The 18,762-nt window shown below is 40.4% G+C and overlaps 1 protein-coding gene across 1 annotated transcript in view; it reads right to left on the bottom strand.

The window, feature by feature from the left end:
- Nucleotides 1-1,654, bottom strand: part of OR1B1 (olfactory receptor family 1 subfamily B member 1) — a 17,267-nt gene extending 15,613 nt beyond the window's left edge. The window contains 1 exon segment of the mRNA XM_028494289.2: nucleotides 1,600-1,654. Within this exon segment, the coding sequence (XP_028350090.2) occupies nucleotides 1,600-1,654 (55 nt within the window).
- Between the last annotated feature and the right edge of the window lie 17,108 nt (nucleotides 1,655-18,762).

Below are 18,762 nucleotides of genomic sequence, written 5' to 3'. Positions count from 1 at the left end.
GTCCGGAGCCTGTGCTCCGCAACGGGAGAGGCCACAGCAGTGAGAGGCCCGCCTACCGGAAAAAAAAAAAAAAAAAAAAAAAAAGAAAAGCAGGAAAGGCGGTGGAGTATGGAGCAGGGAAGAAAAAATGTAGATCTGATTACTACAAATCAGTCACACTGGAGATTTTTGATAATTTATAAAAGCAACTGCAAAGACTATTTTTCTCACAAAGCACAATTGTTACTTTGAATAGTGATGGGCAACTGTAATCTGTGCCTCTGGAAATATATGAGAAGAGAGAGAAGAGAAGGGTTAGGTTTTAAAAAATTTATCTGAATACCTGAATTTGCCTATGGTTCCCGGGAAATAATTTTGGCTAGATCAAGGGCAGAAGGTAATCACATGATCCAGAAGATCATTTATTTATCATCCACTTATTGATTAATTTATCTGTTCTACAAATATTTCTTTTCTATAATGGGACATTAAGACAAACTACACAAAGACTCTGCCATGAAGAAACCACAGTATGGAAAGAAAGGAAGATCAACATTGGATGAAAAGCAGCATGATAATTGGTGCAACAAATATAAGCAAAGGGGCTGGTGGAACTTATTTGGAGCAGGTCCCATCTCAGCCTTAGGTGAGGTCAAGGATGGGCTGAGGTCATGAAGAGATTTCTAGGTGATAACAAAATCACAGCAGGGTGTAACACAGAAAAACTCTTCTAGTTGATACCAAAACTGCCCTCTATTTTACTTAGAGAACAGCTGGCATTCTGAATGAAGTGAATGTGATATAACTGTCTGTGTGCCTGCGTGTGTATGTGTGTGTGCATGTGTGTGCACATGTGTGTAGATTATAAGCTGCATGTATGTGACAAAAATTCAGAAAATAATTATTGGAAAGCAGAATTTACTCTCAAATGGGAGTTGCTTCTAAACTTTCATTCTGAACTTTCCATATTTCTAAAAATAATTGTGTGGTTTCCATGAAGAGATGATTGAATGGAACACTGTGAGCAGAGACATAGAAATGAAGACACAGTGGAGAAAAGAATAAATGGGAAGGGAAAACAAAGAAAGAATGCAAAGTGGTGGGAATGAGAGAATGGAAATGTAGGATAGAAAGAGAGTACAGAGTGAATGGATGAATGGTAAGAAAATAAGGAAATAAGAGGAAGAACTTTTGAAATGAGAAGAAGAGCATAATTGAAGATGGAAAACTTTTTAATGATTGGGGCAGAGATAATGAGCAGAAATAAAGATTTGGGGGAGAAAGGAGGAAGGCATGTGAATGATGACTAGGAGAAAGGTGGGAATGTAGAAAGGGAAGAAGGAGAGCAGAATGGGGGGTTATGATATGATGTAAATGAAAAAAAACTGGTCAGGTGTGAAAAATGGAACATCAGAGTAGGAACAGAAAGGAGGGCTGGTGAGAGAGATTGTTAGGGTGAGGAAAGAGAGGGGAATGGCTGTGAGGGCCTAAAGGAGAAAGGATGATGTTAAACAGGATGGATCCAGAGTGAGAGACAGGTTATTGATCAAGAAAGATAAAAATTGGTCAGGGGGAAACAAGATGTAGAATGAAGTTTAGTTTCCCTACCCACACACTCACCTGTCAAGAAAGGACTTCTCTGACCCTGGACTTTGTGACTCCAGCCTTCTGTCATATTTCAGGGATCTGGCCATGGTGCTGAAGGACAAATCGGTGCATGGGGCTGGAAGTCAGGACTAGGGAGTCGAGGTGAGATTTAGAGATTGTGGGGTCCCTGAGATCTTTCCTCTAGAGCCACCTGGGGGAAGTCAGGTACAATGCCTGCCATTGCAGGAGCAAGAAAGTATGGACGTATTCTCAAGGGAAGTTTAAATGCACCTCAAGTCCCTGGCAACAACTTCATGCCACTGATACGGATAAGATGGGAGACTACTTCATCAATGCCCAGACATCACAAATGGCAGACACTTGTGTCTCATTACCCAAATCATTCACTCGGTCATCACTTTATTTTCTTCCTGTGGAATAATAAGCATGATATAATGGCCCAAAATATAGCTCTGGAGCCAAATAAAAGTAAATATAATTCTGAGATCTACCACTTACAAATTCTGTGAATTTGGCAGTTATTTAACATCTCTGAGCTCTAGTCTATTTTTTTCTAGTCTGTTTATGTATAAAGTGCTAATAACACCAAATTTTTAAATAAATGATTGCTTTAAGGATTAGAATATTATATATAAAGTTCTGGTTATAGTGACTGGAGAAGAGTTGGTTGATGATGTTGTACATTGACCAAGATGAAAAGGGAACACATTTCTCAAGGACGGAAATGGCTCTGAGGTATATGCGAGGGTAGTGATGACAAAATACAAGTTAATATATGTTGTGTGTTGACTGTGTAACAGACACCATGCTAAGTATTACATGCTTTGTTCATTTTGTGCTCACAATAGCACTTTGGGGTTCGTACTTTGAAAGGCTGAATAGCTTAGTGTTCAGGCTAATAGACTGGAAAGTTATAACCCCACCTCCACCCCTCACCAACTACGTGATCTTGGGCAAAAATCTTAACCTATATGCACCTCACTTTTCTCATTGGTAAATGGGGGTAATAACAGTTCATACCTATAAATGAGATTTGTAAAGTGCTTAAAACAGGACTTATATGTAGGAAATAGCACATAAGAATTGCTATTCCTGTTGAAATATTTCAAAAGTAGATCACTGAGGTTCTCCACAGTCTTAATTTAACAAAGATTCAGAACTGGACTTGAATGTAAAATCCTCAGTATTGGGCTTCCCTGGTGGCGCAGTGGATGGGGGTCCGCCTGCTGATGCAGGGGACACGGGTTCGTGTCCCGGTCCGGGAAGATCCCGCATGCCGCGGAGCTGCTGGGCCCGTGAGCCATGGCCGCTGAGCCTGCGTACTTCAAAAAAAAAAAAAAAAAATCACCAATATTAACGCCACCACTAAATGATTTAGTTTCATTTAAACAACATCATATGTCTTTTCGGGCCTCTCACTGTTGTTGCCTCTCCCATTGCGGAGCACAGGCTCCGGACTCGCAGGCTCAGTTGTGGCTCACGGGCCCATCCGCTCCGCGGCACGTGGGATCTTCCCGGACCGGGGCACGAACCCGTGTCCCCTGCATCGGCAGGTGGACTCTCAACCACTGCGCCACTAGGGAAGCCCGTCATCATATGTCTTTTAATTAGTGTTCTTATTTGAAATGTGTCTACAACACTGACTAAGTATTACATGCTTATAGGGATGCCATGTAGTAAAAGGCTCAAATAATAATTGTTCTTGTGGCTGCCACCATTACTGCTACAATCACTGTGGGTATTACACAACCAAAGTGAATTCAGGTTTTTCAGATGTTGGTAGGATGCACTTTGAAAAGCTCAATTCCTCTATTTGACTATGTGCTCCTGGAGGGAAGAGGCTGTGGTTACTTCACCTCTGTATCCAGTGCCTAGCATGGTGTCTGGCGCAAAGCAAGCACTCAGGAAAGAGTGGCTGGATAAATGGCCAACGAGTGGCAATCCTTCTCTCATTCACCCTAATTCCTTACCCAGTGAAATGTCCTAGCTTGCATATCATTCTCCAACAGAGTGTTTACCAAGAGTAAATATTGATGGGATTAAGGGTTTTTTCTTCTCTATCAATTAGCTAACCCATTCTCCAATCTTATCACTAGGCTAATTAAACACCCATAATCCATAAAAAAATAGGGATCAATGTGTTATTATCTTTTATAATAATAAAATATGCTTTCACACAATTTTATGGTGCTTTAATCCTATTCATGTAAGTGAGACAGAACAAACACAGTGATCAGCTGATTAAATCATGGGAGGCAGGGACTCAGGCCTGTGTTTGATCTTTGGCAGCAAGTAATGTAATGGACTCTGGAGGCCTCTTTTTAGAAGCCTAATTCATGAAATTCCAGAGCTTGTACTCCTATATTTATTTACCATAGCAATTGCAACAAAATAACATAAAAATGAGATCACCCAATTTTGATGTTGTTAAGGAATTCTACATACCATTAAAATGGCTTGTCCCAAAGCAAGCATGAAATAATTGCCCAACATCTTTAATATGTCTATTGAACAATTTAAGTTTAAAGACCAAACTCTTCGAATTGAAACACATTTTATAAAATAAGTCCTTAGTGTCAACTTTTTTTAAGTCATTGAAACTTTGATACAGCATTAAGAAAACAATTTAGTGTGACAGAAATTAATTCACAACTTTTACTCTTCTGAATGTATTAGCTTATTAGCAAGAAAAGATCTTTCCTAGTTTGTACATTCCAATTTAAAGAAAAATGGAAACAATTATAAGAACTTTGATTTGTTATGAGTTCACTTTTTTTTTTAACAAGAGAAAAACAAATTCATTTACATGTGCATTGAGCATACACAAGGGAGAACTCAGAGATGAATACCTCAAAGGGATGGTTGGAATTTGGGGTCTATAGACCTAATTCACTAGGGGAAGGGGAAGGGGAAGGCGAGAAAGGGCACTTATAGAAAAACAAATGACATCTTGGAAAGATCAAAGGGACCTTAGAAGAACCAATGGGGGATATGTCAGCCTTGTGACAAAATCTGCTTGGGTGTGATGAGAAGATTACAGTTGCTTTGCAGAAGAAGATTTAGTCACTTTTGAGATCTTTGGGGAGGCTCTGCTTTTAGGCAGATATGGGATTTCAGAAACTAAATGCATTCAGCTCAAAATCATTTTGATGCCCAATCCCAAAGTATTGACATATACACACTACTATATATAAAATAGATCATTAATAAGAACCTGCTGTATAGCACAGGGAACTCTACTCAATACTCTGTAATGGCCTATATGGGAAAAGAATCTTAAAAAAAAAAAAAGAGTGGATATATGTATATGTATAACTGACTCACTTTGCTGTACACCTGAAACTAACACAACACTGTAAATCAACCACACTCCAAAAATTTTTTAAATAAAAATAAAAGTAAAAAAAAACACAAAAAACTAGGGACAAAAAAATCATTTTGTTGGGCTTCCCTGGTGGCGCAGTGGTTGCGCGTCCGCCTGCCAATGCAGGGGAACCGGGTTCGTGCCCCGGTCTGGGAAGATCCCACATGCCGCGGAGCGGCTGGGCCCGTGAGCCATGGCCTCTGGGCCTGCGCGTCCGGAGCCCCTGCTCCGCAACGGGAGAGGCCACAGCAGAGGGAGGCCCGCATACCACAAAAAAAAAAAAAAAAAAAAAAATCATTTTGTTGCCAAAGAAGCATATTTTGTGTGGCATATCCTGACCCTTCACATTTCCAGTTCTACTGCTCTCATTTCTGCCTCTTTTCTACTTTCATTAGACTTTCTTTAACTTGGCCATTCTTTTTTTTTTTTTTTTTTTTTTTTTGCCGTACGTGGGCCTCTCACTGTTGTGGCCTCTCCCGTTGCGGAGCACAGGGGCTCCGGACGCGCAGGCTCAGCAGCCATGGCTCACGGGCCCAGCCGCTCCGCGGCATGTGGGATCTTCCCGGACCGGGGCATGAACCCATGTCCCCTGCATCGGCAGGCGGACTCCCAACCACTGCGCCACCAGGGAAGCCCTAATTTGGCCATTCTTAACCTGTATTTTGAGTGATGGCAAGCCAGAGAAATGTCCATTTTTCCAAAACATTAGGCAGCATTTCTTTCATTTTTAAATTACTATTTCCAGTATTTATTTATTCCATTCAAGCATCAACCAGCAAATTCCATGTTGAAATTAAAAGTGTTTTTCAATATCTCCCCTAAATAAAGATAAATTCAGATACTATTTTCCTATTAGTGATTTCAGAAATAACTAGATTGGATACTATTTAATGTGGGTTTATATAATAGTGCAACTCATACCTGCCTTCTACTAAAAGTTATCAATTGACCTTCATTAAAATTTGTTTTATATGATTGATTACTAGAAAAGTTTGGACTAAGCATCTGGTTTTATTATCTGAAACTAGTAAATAAAGATTTGAAATTATTAATACCATTTTGTTATATTAAAAATCTCTATCTGCATGTATAGTGTTGGCAAAGTTAAAAAAACAGGAAGAGATGAAGTTCAGAACTGGACTTGAATTTAAGATCTCTGCTAATAATGCCACCACTACTGATTTAGTTTCACTTAACAAACACATCATATGTCTTTTAATTAGTGTTCTTATTTGAAATATGTCTACAACACTTAGCTTGAATTTAGTTTGTATCTGTATTAATGACTTAGACATGTCACAACTAGAGAGTCCAGTGCTGCAACCACAGAGCCCACACGCCACAACTAGAGAGAAGCCCATGTGCTGCAATGAAGAGCCTGCATGCTGCAATAAAAGATCCCGTGTGCAGCAACTAAGACCCGACGCAGCCATAAATAAATAAATAAATAAATAAATAAATAAAAGAAACATCAAGGAGAAATACATAAAGAGACCCCTTCAAGGGTATGGACTAATGAATATTTAAAAAAAGGATAGAACTACCATATGATCTGGTTATTCCACTTCTGTGTATTTATCTGAAGAATATGAAAACACTAATTACAAAAGAAAAAACACTAATTATAACACCCTTAATTGCAGCATTATTTACAATAGACAAGGTATGGAAACAACCTAAGTGCCCATCAATATTTTTAAAAAGCATAGAACTACCATATGATCTGGTTATTCCACTTCTGTGTATTTATCTGAAGAATATGAAAACACTAATTATAAAAGAAAAAACACTAATTATAACACCCTTAATTGCAGCATTATTTACAATAGACAAGGTATGGAAACAACCTAAGTGCCCATCGACAGATGAATGGATAAATAAGATGTGGTACATACAGTTGACACTTGAACACTGTGGGTTTGAACTTTGCAGGTCCACTTACAAGTGGATATTTTTCAACAGTAAACACTAGAGTACGACACAGTCTGTGGTTGATTGAATCCGCAGTTATATGCAGACTACCCCTGCGTTGTACAAGGGGTCAACTGTACATACAATGAAATACTACTCAGCCATTAAAAAAAATTGAAATCTTGCCATTTGCAACAACACAGATGGACCCTGAGGGTATTATGCTAAGTGAAATAAGTCAGAAAGAGAAGACAACACTGCATGATTTCACTCACATAAATAAAATAATAATAATAAATCCCCAAACAAACAAACCAAACTAAAAAAAAAAAACACAGATACAGGGAAGAGAGCAGTGGTTACCAGAGGGAAAGGAGGGTGGGAGGTGGCTGAAATGGGTAAAGGGGGTCAACTCTATGGTGACAGAGGGAAACCACACTTTTGGTTATGAACATGCTGTAGTGCATACAGATGTCGAAACATAATGTTGTACATGTGAAACATATTTAAAAATAAACAGATTAAAGAACAAAAAAATGTATATTATCACATTTATTAAGGCTTACAGTTTTCTCTGTTTGTGCATATGATACTGATATAACAAAACATGTTAACCCAGAGATTCTACGGGATTTTTTTCATTTTAAAGGAATCTGTATATTGCATAAGCTTGATGACTACTGTTCCAGATGATTTACCGGAAAGCAATCCAAAAGTGACCCTCAAAATATTAATGTACATAACTTAAATCCCTGGGGACTGGAAGGATGTAGGGGGATAACTTACGTCTCTTCTTTCCTCAAGTGTAGATTATGAGACGTAGCAATTGTGATCACCAGGCGGAAGTCAAAAACTTCTGCTCCAAGCCAAGGGTGTCTATTACACTAGGCTGTAATTCTGCCTCAGTTATTCTGCTCTTGATTCCTTCTAGTGTATTTTTCATTTTAGTTATTGTATTGTTCATCTCTGTTTGTTTGTTCTTTAATTCTTCTAGGTCTTTGTTAAACATTTCTTGCATCTTCTCGATCTTTGCCTCCATTCTTTTTCCGAGGTCCTGGATCACCTTCACTATCATTATTCTGAATTCGTTTTCTGGAAGGTTGCCTATCTCTTGCCTATCTCCACTTCATTTTGTTGTTTTTCTGGGGTTTTATCTTGTTCCTTCATCTGGTACATAGCCCTCTGCCTTTTCACCTTGTCTATCTTTCTGTCAATGTGGTTTTTGTTCCACAGGCTGCAGGATTGTAGTTCTTCTTGCTTCTACTGTCTGCCCTCTGGTGGATGAGGCTATCTAAGAGGCTTGTGCAAGTTTCCTGATGGGAGGGACTGGTGGTGGGTAGAGCTGACTGTTGCTCTGGTGGGCAGAGCTCAGTAAAACTTTAATCCGGTTGAGTGCTGATGGGTGGGGCTGGGTTCCCTCCCTGCTGGTTGTTTGGCCTGAGGCGACCCAACACTGGAGCCTAGCTGAGCTCTTTGGTGAGGCTAATTGCGGACTCTGAGAGGGCTCACGCCAAGGAGTACTTTCCAGAACTTCTGCTGGCAGTGTCGTTGTCCCCACGGTATGCCGCAGCCACCCCCCACCTCTGCAGGAGACCCTCCAACACTAGCAGGTAGGTCTGGTTCAGTATCCCCTGGGGTCACTGCTGTATAACAAAGTGAATCAGCTATACATATACATATATCCCCATATCTCCTCCTTCTTGACTCTCCCTCCCACCCTCCCTATCCCACCCCTCTAGGTGGTCACTTTTGGATTGCTTTCCGGTAAATCATCTGGAACAGTAGTCATCAAGCTTATGCAATATACAGATTCCTTTAAAATGAAAAAAATCCCGTAGAATCTCTGGGTTAACATGTTTTGTTATATCAGTATCATATGCACAAACAGAGAAAACTGTAAGCCTTAAATTCCCCTGGGTCCCGATGTGCACACTACTTAGTGTGTGCCCTCCAAGAGTGGAGTCTCTGTTTTTCCCAGTCCTGTCGAAGTCCTGCAATCAAATCCCACCAGCCTTCAAAGTCTGATTCTCTAGGAATTCCTCCTCCCGTTGCCGGGCCCCCAGGTTGGGAAGCCTGACGTGGGGCTCAGAACCTTCACTCCAGTGGGTGGACTTCTGTGGTGTAAGTGTTCTCCAGTCTGCGAGTCACCCACCCAGCACTTATGGGATTTGATTTTACTGTGATTGTGCCCCTCCTACCATCTCATTGTGGACTCTCCTATGTCCTTGGATATGGGGTATCTTTTCTGGTGAGTTTCAGTGTCTTCCTGTTGATGATTGTCCAGTAGCTAGTTGTGATTCTGGTGTTCTCACAAGAGGGAGTGAGAGCACGTCCTTCTACTCCGCCATCTTGGTTCAGGGCCTGGGAGAATCTATTCTTAGTCTATTTCCTTTGAGCCATCTAGTCCATTGTAGGAATTTATCAGATACCTCACAGAATTTTTACTCCATGACACCTTAATCAATTCAGAGGGTTCAATAATTGGTACACCTGTAATTTAACTTTCCCACATATGTGAATGTTAATTGGCCTTTGTTTCACCAAGACTTCCTTAGTTATATGTTTCACTGTTTGATGTTGAAAGCATTTGTCTCATCCATCCCTATCAAGCCTCTGAATTCATCCATTATTTCTATCCCTTTCCAGACCTATTTACAAATTGGCCAAATCTTTTCTGACTTCAACTCTTTCTTATAATACTTTTTCAAAAGCAGCCGACATCCACCAACATATGCTAGTAACATTCAGATGCCTGAGTTTTTCCTCTAGAGCTCCAAGTTCATTAGTAATACTATCTGCTTCTCAAGTTGTCAATGGCAAAAGTTTTACCAAATATTTCACCATAATCTGTATTGACGTATCTCCAGTCTCCAATAACAACTTCCCTACATCCCCTACCCTGCTCCTAAACCTTACTTTTTAGGTTTTGGTTATGTGTACTACTCCCATTCTAGATACAAATTCTACATCAATAAAGATCAGCTCGGTGCTTTGTGACCACCTAGAGGGGTGGGATAGGGAGGGTGGGAGGGAGAGTCAAGAAGGAGGAGATATGGGGATATATGTATATGTATAGCTGATTCACTTTGTTATACAGCAGCAACTAACACACCATTGTAAAGCAATTATACTCCAATAAAGATGTTTAAAAAAAAAGACATAGACTAGATCATTCTGCATTAACAAACAGACCCAAAGTAGCAATGAATTAAAACTATAGAGTTTGTTTTCCAGTCACTCTGTAAATTCCCTGAAGGTTGATAGAGGGACTCTGCTTTGCATCAGCCTCGATTGGAAGTACAGGCTGACGATGCCTCCATGCAGAGTGTTGCTTGTTACAAGGACAGGAAAGAAGGAGCATGGCAAATTGCATCCTAGATCTTAAACTCCCACCTATAAGCAAAACACATAATTTCCACTTTAACTTCATTGCCAAAGTAAGTCTCATGGCCACATCTAATTTCAAAGGGATGGACAAGTACAATCCTGCCATGTGCCTGGAAAGAGAGGGAACTGAAATGTTTGTGAACAGCCAAAAACAAAAATACCACATTTATTAGTTAAGAGTTTGGTACTGGGTAATGAATAGAGAGACACAAGAAGGTAAAAAATAGAAAGTCTAAATATAGTCACAAATGAATGTGAGAATTCAGCATATAATCAAGGTGCACTTCAAATCAATTAGGAAAAGATGAATTATACAAGGAATGGTGTTTTCATAACTCAATAAATACATTTAAATCTCAACCTCACTCCTGAAACCAAAATCAATTTTGAAGAGATAAAAGATTAACATATAAAAAAATGTGGGGGCTTCCCTGCTGGCTTAGTGCTTAAGAATCCGCCTGCCAGTGCAGGGGACACAGGTTCGAGCCCTGGTCTGGGAAGATCCCACATGCCGTGGAGCAACTAAGCCCGTGCGCCACAACTACTGAGCCCACGTGCCACAACTACTGAAGCCCACGTGCCTAGAGCCCGTGCTCCACAAGGGAAGCCACCGCAATTAGAAGCCCGTGCACCGCAATGAAGAGTAGCCCCCGCTCACTGCAACTAGAGCAGCAACGAAGACCCAACGCAGCCAAAAATAAATAAATAATAAATAAATAAATTTATTTTTAAAAATGTGAAATCATAACAGCATTAAAATAAAACATAAGTCATCTTAAATAAGTTTTGGTGCATATATAGGCACCCGAATCACAGAGAAAAAGTTATAAGCACAAAGAAGAATTCAGAAACAAATTTTTTAAAAAACTTCATGTTCATTACATAAAAATTTAATGTTCCCATATGGCAAAAAACATATACCTTTAATAAATGAGAAAAAATAAACTGAGGAAAATATTTGCAATGCATATGGCAAATAAAAGGCATATTTTAATATATAAAGTACTGAGTACAAGATTTACAATCTAATAAAACAAAGGCAAAGGATATAAGCAGATAATCTACAATAACGGAAATTTAAATGGCTTTTAGACAATTAAAATATGCTTAAAATATGTGCAGTGACTAGCTATTTTAGATTATTATATCAAAAAACATCAAAATATACGGTAGTATTCTGACCTCTTCAAGAGCTGGGAAATCAATGAATACATACATTGTTTTGTTTTTTTTTTAACATCTTTTTTGGAGTATAATTGCTTTACAGTGTTGTGTTAGTTTCTGCTGTATAACAAAGTGAATCAGCTATACGTATACATATATCCCCATATCCCCGCCCTCTTGCGTCTCCCTCCCCTTACATTTGGTAGTGTATATATGTCCATGCCACTCTCTCACTTCGTCCCAGCTTACCCTTCCCCCTCCCCGTGTCCTCAAGTCCATTCTCTACCTCTGCGTCTTTATTCCTGTCCTGCCCCTAGGTTCTTCAGAAGCTTTTTTTTTTTTAGATTCCATATATATGTGTTAGCATACGGTATTTGTTTTTCTCTTTCTGTAAGTCCTTTTCATATTAAGCATTTAAACTTTATATTTGCCTATTCACAGTGCAAACTTTCCTGAATCACATTTTCGTCCTTCAGTTTTCTTCTTGATTTTTTTGACATAAATGGGTTTTCAATTTACATATGTGAAACCAATAAAAAAAAATTCCTGGGACTTCCTGGCGGCCCAGTGGTTAGGACTCAGCACTTTCACTGCTGAGGGCTCGGGTTCAATCCCTGGTCGGGGAACTAAGATCCCTCAAGCCCTGAGGCATGGCACAAAAAAAAAAAAAAAATTCCTCCTTGTGACTCTTCAGCCACTGTTACCATTGGAAAATGCTTCTCTATGTAGAGTTCATGTGAATAATAATTTTTTTTTCCATTTCAGTATACGTTATTTTTTAATAACAGTATTATTGAGATATAGTTCATATACCATAAAATTCATTTTTAAAGTCTATAATTCAGTGGTTTTTAGTATGCAGTGTGTTATTTTTTTTAGTGAAACAATCTATTACTTTAGAATGATATTAAATATTGAAGTGGCTCTCTCCCTCACATCTCTCACGCTCTCCAAGAGTTTCCTCTCCATTTCCTGCCCCAAAATTATTAAAAAATAGGATGCTGACTATGTCTGAGCCCTCACTCACTCATATATACCATACATATTTTCCCTCAGGGACTTTCCTTTTAGTATTATTTTTCCCCATGTGGCACATTCCTCTACTCCAGGCCCACCCAGGGTAAGTCTCATGTCATCTGCAAAAAGTATCCTCTCACACCAGTCCACTCTAATCACCTGGACATTATCTGTTTTTCTTGTGAGTGTCACTATCCCTTTATCTTTAGTCTTCCTATTCCTGCCCTTCTAAGATCAAGAATGACACAAAGATGGATACTCTTGCCACTTCTATTCAACCTTGTACTAGAGGTTCCAGCCAGCACGATTAAGTAAGAAAAGGAAATAGAAGACAACCAGACTGTAAAGAAAGAAGTAAAACTACCTCTACTTGCAAATGACAGATGCTGTATACTTTTGAACTCCTAAAAAATCAACCAAAAAAAAACCTATTAGAAATAATAAACTATTTGAATTCAGTGCAATCCTTATCAAGATTTCAGCTATCTTTTTTGCAGAAACTGATAAGCTGACCCTAAAATTCACATGGAAATGCAAGGGAACCAGAATAACCAATATATTGTTGAAAAAGAAGAGCAAAGTCAGAAGACTCACACTTCCTGATTTCTAAACTTACAACAAGCTCTGGAACCCGTGCGCCACAACTACAGAGAAGCCCACACACCACAATGAAGAGACCGCGCACCGCAATGAAAGATCCTGCATGCCTCAACGAAGATCCCACGTGCTGCAACTAAGACGTGATACAGCCAAAAATAAATTAAATAAATAAATAAATAAAAACTTACAACAAAACTGCATTAATTAAGACAATGCTGTACTTCGTATGAAGAGATGCTCAACATCACTAATCATCAGGGAATACAAATCAAAATCACAATGAGATATCACTTCACACCTGTCAGAATGGCTGTCATCAAAAAGAACACAAATAACAAATGTCGGTGAGGATATGGAGAAAAGGGACCCCTCCTACACTGTTTGTGGGAATGTAAATTGGTGCAGCCACTATGGAAAACAGTATGGGGGTTTCTCAAAAAACTGAAAATAGAACTACAATATGACCCAGCAATTCCACTTCTGGGTATATATACAAAAAAACCAAAACCACTAATTTGAAAAGATACATGCACCCTAATGTTCATAGCAGCATTATTTACAATTGCCAAGATATGGAAGCAACCTAAGTGTCCATCAACAGATGAATGGATAAAGATGTGGTACATACACACAAACACACACACATACACACACAATGGACTACTACTCAGCCATTAAAAAGCATGAAATTTTGCCATTTGCAGCAACATGGATGGACTTGAAGGGCCTTATGCTAAGTGAAATAAGTCAGACAGAGAAAGACAAATATCGTATGATATCACTTATATGTGGAATCTAAAAAATACAACAAACTAGTGAATATAACAAAAAGAAGCAGGGACTTCCCTGGTGGCACAGTGGTTAAGAATCGCCTGTCAATGCAGGGGACACGGGTTCGATCCCTGGTCCAGGAAGATCCCACATGCTGTGGAGCAAATAAGCCCGCGTGCCACAACTACTGAAGCCCGCTTGCCTAGACCCCGCGCTCCACAACAAGAGAAGTCACCTCAATGAGAAGCTCGGGCACCACAACAAAGAACAGCCCCCGCTCACCTCAACTAGAGAAAGCCTGCGCACACCAACGAAGACCCAATGCAGCCAAAATAAATAAATAAAAGAAAGAAAGGAAGGAAGAAAGAAAGAAGCAGACTCACAGATATAGAGAACAAATTAGTGGTTACCAGTGGGGAGAGGGAAGGGGGGAGGGGCAAGATAAGGGTAGGGGATCAAGAGGTACACGTTATTAGGTATAAAATAAGCTACAAGGATATGTTGTACAACATGGGGAATATAGCTAATATTTTATAACTATAAATGGAGTATAACCTTTAAAAATTGTGAATCACTATAGTGTACACCTGTAACATATACTATTGTACAGCAACTATACTTCAATTAAGAAAAGGACAAAAAAAAAAGAAAAGGTTAATGCCATTCTAGCATAAGTTTAGACATATAGATCAAAGGAATACAATTAAGGGTCAACAAATAAACCTTCACATTTATGGGCAAGTTATTTTCAATAAGGCTGCCAGTACAATTCAATGGGGAAAGAATAGTGTTTTCAACAAATAGTGCTGGGCCGACTGGACACCCAAATGCAAACGAATGAAGCTGAACCTTTACCTCACACATACCAAAATTAACTCAATGTAAAAGCTAAAACTACAAAATGTTTAAAAGAAAGTGTGGGAATGAATCTTTGTGACCTTAGATTAGGCAATGGTTTCTTAGGTATGACACCAAAAGCATAAGCAGAAATAGAAAAAATAAATGGATAAATGGGACTTTATCAAAATCACCAGGTTTTGTACTTCAAAAGATACCATCAGGAGAATGAATAGACAACCCACTGAAAGGTAGAAAATATATTCAAATCACATACTGGTAAGATATTTGTATAAGAATATATAAAGCACTCTTACAATCAACAATAAGAAGACTAATAACCCAATTTTAAAGTGCACAAAGGATTTAAATAGACACTTCTCCAAATAAATGATACAAACGGCCAATTAGCACATGAAAAATATTCAACATCATTACTTACCAGAGAAGTGCAAATCAAAACCACAAGGAGATACCACTTCACTTCCACTAGGATGGTTAAATCTTTTTTTTAATGGACAATATCAAAATGTTGGCAAGGCATGAGAGAAGGGTGAACCCTTCTGCACTGGTAGTAAGATTGTAAAATAATGTAGCCACTTTGGAAAATGTTGGCAGTTTCTCAAAAACTTAAACATAGAGTTACCATATGACCCAGCAATTCCATTCCTAGGTATATAACTAAGAAAACATATGTCCACACAAAAGCCTCTACATGAATGTTCATAGTAGCATTATTCATAATAACCAAAGAACAGAAACAATCTGAAAATACATGTTTAACATTTTCTGTTAACTATAGCATCAGTTCAGGGTCTACGATAAACAAATACCAAAACATAATTAGATAGCAGAAAAAAGATATTAGGGGAGATGATTGTGAAAGATAAAGGGGAATAGGAAGGTCACCCACACACAAGCCCCCCCACCACCGCTTATAGAAAGCATAGTTCAGCTGCCACAGAGGAGAGGGGCAGGAATCCCCTGAATAAGCAGGGGGAATTACTTGTAAGGCTTGTCCTGGTGGTCACAAGTAGATCTCCACCCCCCGCCAGTCAGGATCTTAAAAGCTTATACAGAGGCTTTCAGTGGGTTCAGACACCCATGCCATTCAGATGGTCTCAACAACACACTGTTCTCTCAATGTTCTCTTGAAAATGGCTCCCACGTGGGCACCCCTCTGCTCCATCTCGTTGGCAGGGTGTATATTTCAAGGACAGAGGAAGGGGTGAGGTGCCTCCAATCAGCCAGGTCCGACACACAGGTCAATCAGAAGCCAAGTCTTCTCCGTGACCTCCCCCAATGTAACTGAACAGGACCTCCTGGGACAGATCCCCGCCCTGCTACGTCCTCCGCTTACCTCTTGTTTGTAGAAAAACTTTAGCCTCCTAGGCCTTCCTCGAGTTCCAAAGAATAAATTTCATCAGAGAAGTGAGAAAATGCAGAAATAAAACAGTCAAGCCAGACAAAATAATAATAATTTAGCCATTAAACAAAGTCAAGGACCTTTATTGCCTCCTCAAGGGCTATAGGTAACATTCTGAGCCACGTCCTTTGAGCTGTTTTGCAGATACTGAAGCCCCCGCCAGGTGGAAGAAGTGAACTGCGTGCTGCCCACAAGCACGTAGACCCCAGACGGGTTGGAACCAGAAGGTTGATGCTGTTGACTCCCGATTACCTCACCACCAGCCAATCAGAAGAACGTCCACGAGCTGATCACACACCCCACAGCCCTCTCCCTCACCCTGTCTTTAAAAACCTTTCCCTGAAAGCCATCGCAGAGTTTGGGTTTTTTGAGCATTAGCTAAATACCTTGAACCATTTGCAAGGGTTCAGCAAGGGGTTTCACTGGCATGGAGGTGGCTCATTTGGTGGCTATTTGGCTGCTTTGGAGGCAGATATCACAGCAATAGTATAGGCACATGCAAGAGAAAACAAAGTTTAGAATAATGATTCCCAAAATAAGTAACAAATTTTTCCACCAAAAGCCCCATGATCCGAACCACTGATTCACTGATTTACTAAGTTCCCAAGGCTGGGGGGTCAGATCACTCAGGGCAGTCACTTGTGCCCTCATGTGATTTAATAAAATGATACATTAGTACACTCACCAGGTATGAACACACACACGATGTTTGAATAATGCCACAGGTGTCTCCTTGCAAGGCAGTAATAATGTCCAGGCCATCCTATTTTAGATGACAGCTTTTCTCATTAGAGACATTCAGTGTTCAGTAGAGACAGGTTTTGCCAGCTATCAATTAAGTCTTGTTGGGTGAATTTAGTAAGGGCTTCTATGTGTGTTATAATGTCCTCCAGGCCAATGGAGGAAACGAAGATGGTGGCCAAATGATTGTACCAATGGAAAACAAAAGATGTCCATCTGAAAAAAAAAAAATGTCCGTCTGGCCCTGTGAAGAGGGAGGTTGGCAATTTTTTTTACCGTGTGGCAAATTCTCCCCTGTGTCCAGGTAAAAACCACGGTGCAGCAGCCCAATCGCACAAATGGAAGCCACAGTCAAAGATCTGTGCCACACAACCACTGGGTCCCATTGGGGGTCACCCAATAAACAAACACCTGGGTGGTGTAACCAGTCAGTGCCAAACAAATCACTGTCTTTTAATGTGACAGAATGACTACACGGTTCTGGTGCAATTTGGTTGGTTCTGTTTAGAGGGATTTTTCTGTTCCCAACATAGGAGTGTAAGGTGCTCAAATGTTCATAACCCGGGATAAGCCACATGAACCCCTCCCAAATCTGAGCATAGCCAACCATGCTGGTGTTTTTCGGACCTGTAGTTGATGTCTGTAGTTGATGGGCTGTCTGTGTAGTTTGATTGACAGAAAAGGAACATCCATGCCCAGTGTTTTGATTGTGTGTGCCACAGGCCAGGTTTCTGGATCAGTATTGGTAATATCAGATGGATTAAGAATACTAGTCCTGGGCTCCCCTGGTGGCGCAGTGGTTAAGAATCTGCCTGCCAAGGCAGGGGACAAGGGTTCGAGCCCTGGTCCGGGAAGATCCCACCATGCCGCAGAGCAAATAAGCCCGTGTGCCTCAACTACTGAAGCCCACGCGCCTAGAGCCCGTGCTCCGCAACAAGAGAAGCCACCGCATTAAGAAGCCTGCGCACCGCAACGAAAGAGTAGCTCCCGCTCGCTGCAACTAGAGAAAGCCCGCGCACAGCAACGAAGACCCAACACAGCCAAAAATAAATAAATAAATAAATACATTAAAAAAAAAATACTAGTCCTACCTTATTCTTTCTCAGTGGAGTGCTTTACGGCCTTCCAATCCCCTTCCTAGAGTGGTGATACCCACCATGGCCATCCTGACGAGCTAGAGAGGGGCAGCTGCCCACATACCCAACAGTTGGGTTGACTCCTTTGCTGGGCATACAAATGGGCCCACTGTAGAAAGGTATTTCCATCAGGTGCCCATCTCATGACCAGACACTGGAAGAGCAGCACAAGCCTAAGGCCCCAAAGATATATTTTTAGTAGGAACTTGTATGGGAAGGCTTTCCCTTTCTATAAGGATTACACTGTGACCTGATCCTCAGATGCTAATTGGCTGCAGCTTTAGGAATCTGACCTAGTTGTGGGTACCATACATGTTAGCAGGGGGAGACAGCACTGTCAGGCATGAGGCAATGACTGGGGAGGGATATACCAGGTAATGACCCACAACTTCTCCCTTCTTTAAATGGTGCATGTTCCATTCCAGGTATAGAGTGTTTCCACAGGGCCAGTTTGCAGTAGGACAATGGGATCCCAGTAGAAACTGAGTAGTTTCCCCTCACCCAGGGGTGAAAGTAACTCACCCATCCTGGTAGGATGTCCCATTATAAATTCCAGTAGATAATGCCTTTCCCAGGAGTGATAGGACTTGGTGTTCTCAGCAGCATAGCATGTTGATCCATGGTAAGGTCATTGCTTTTAGGATAAAAAACAAAAACAAACAAAAAACCAAATATTTAGCATGGCCTGAAAAGCTCCACAATTTGGCCTCTACTACAGCTCTAGGCTCAGTCCCACCTCTCTCTCTCCATCATTCTCTGGGCTCACGCCCACTGGCCTTCTTCCAATTCTTCAAACGTGCCATTTGCATTCCCACCTCCAG

This window comes from Physeter macrocephalus, chromosome 9 (assembly GCF_002837175.3).
Source record: "Physeter macrocephalus isolate SW-GA chromosome 9, ASM283717v5, whole genome shotgun sequence".
NCBI classification, from domain to species: Eukaryota; Metazoa; Chordata; class Mammalia; order Artiodactyla; family Physeteridae; genus Physeter; species Physeter macrocephalus.
The sequence above is the reverse complement of the archived record's forward strand: the minus strand, read 5'-3'. Positions and strand labels throughout refer to the sequence as shown.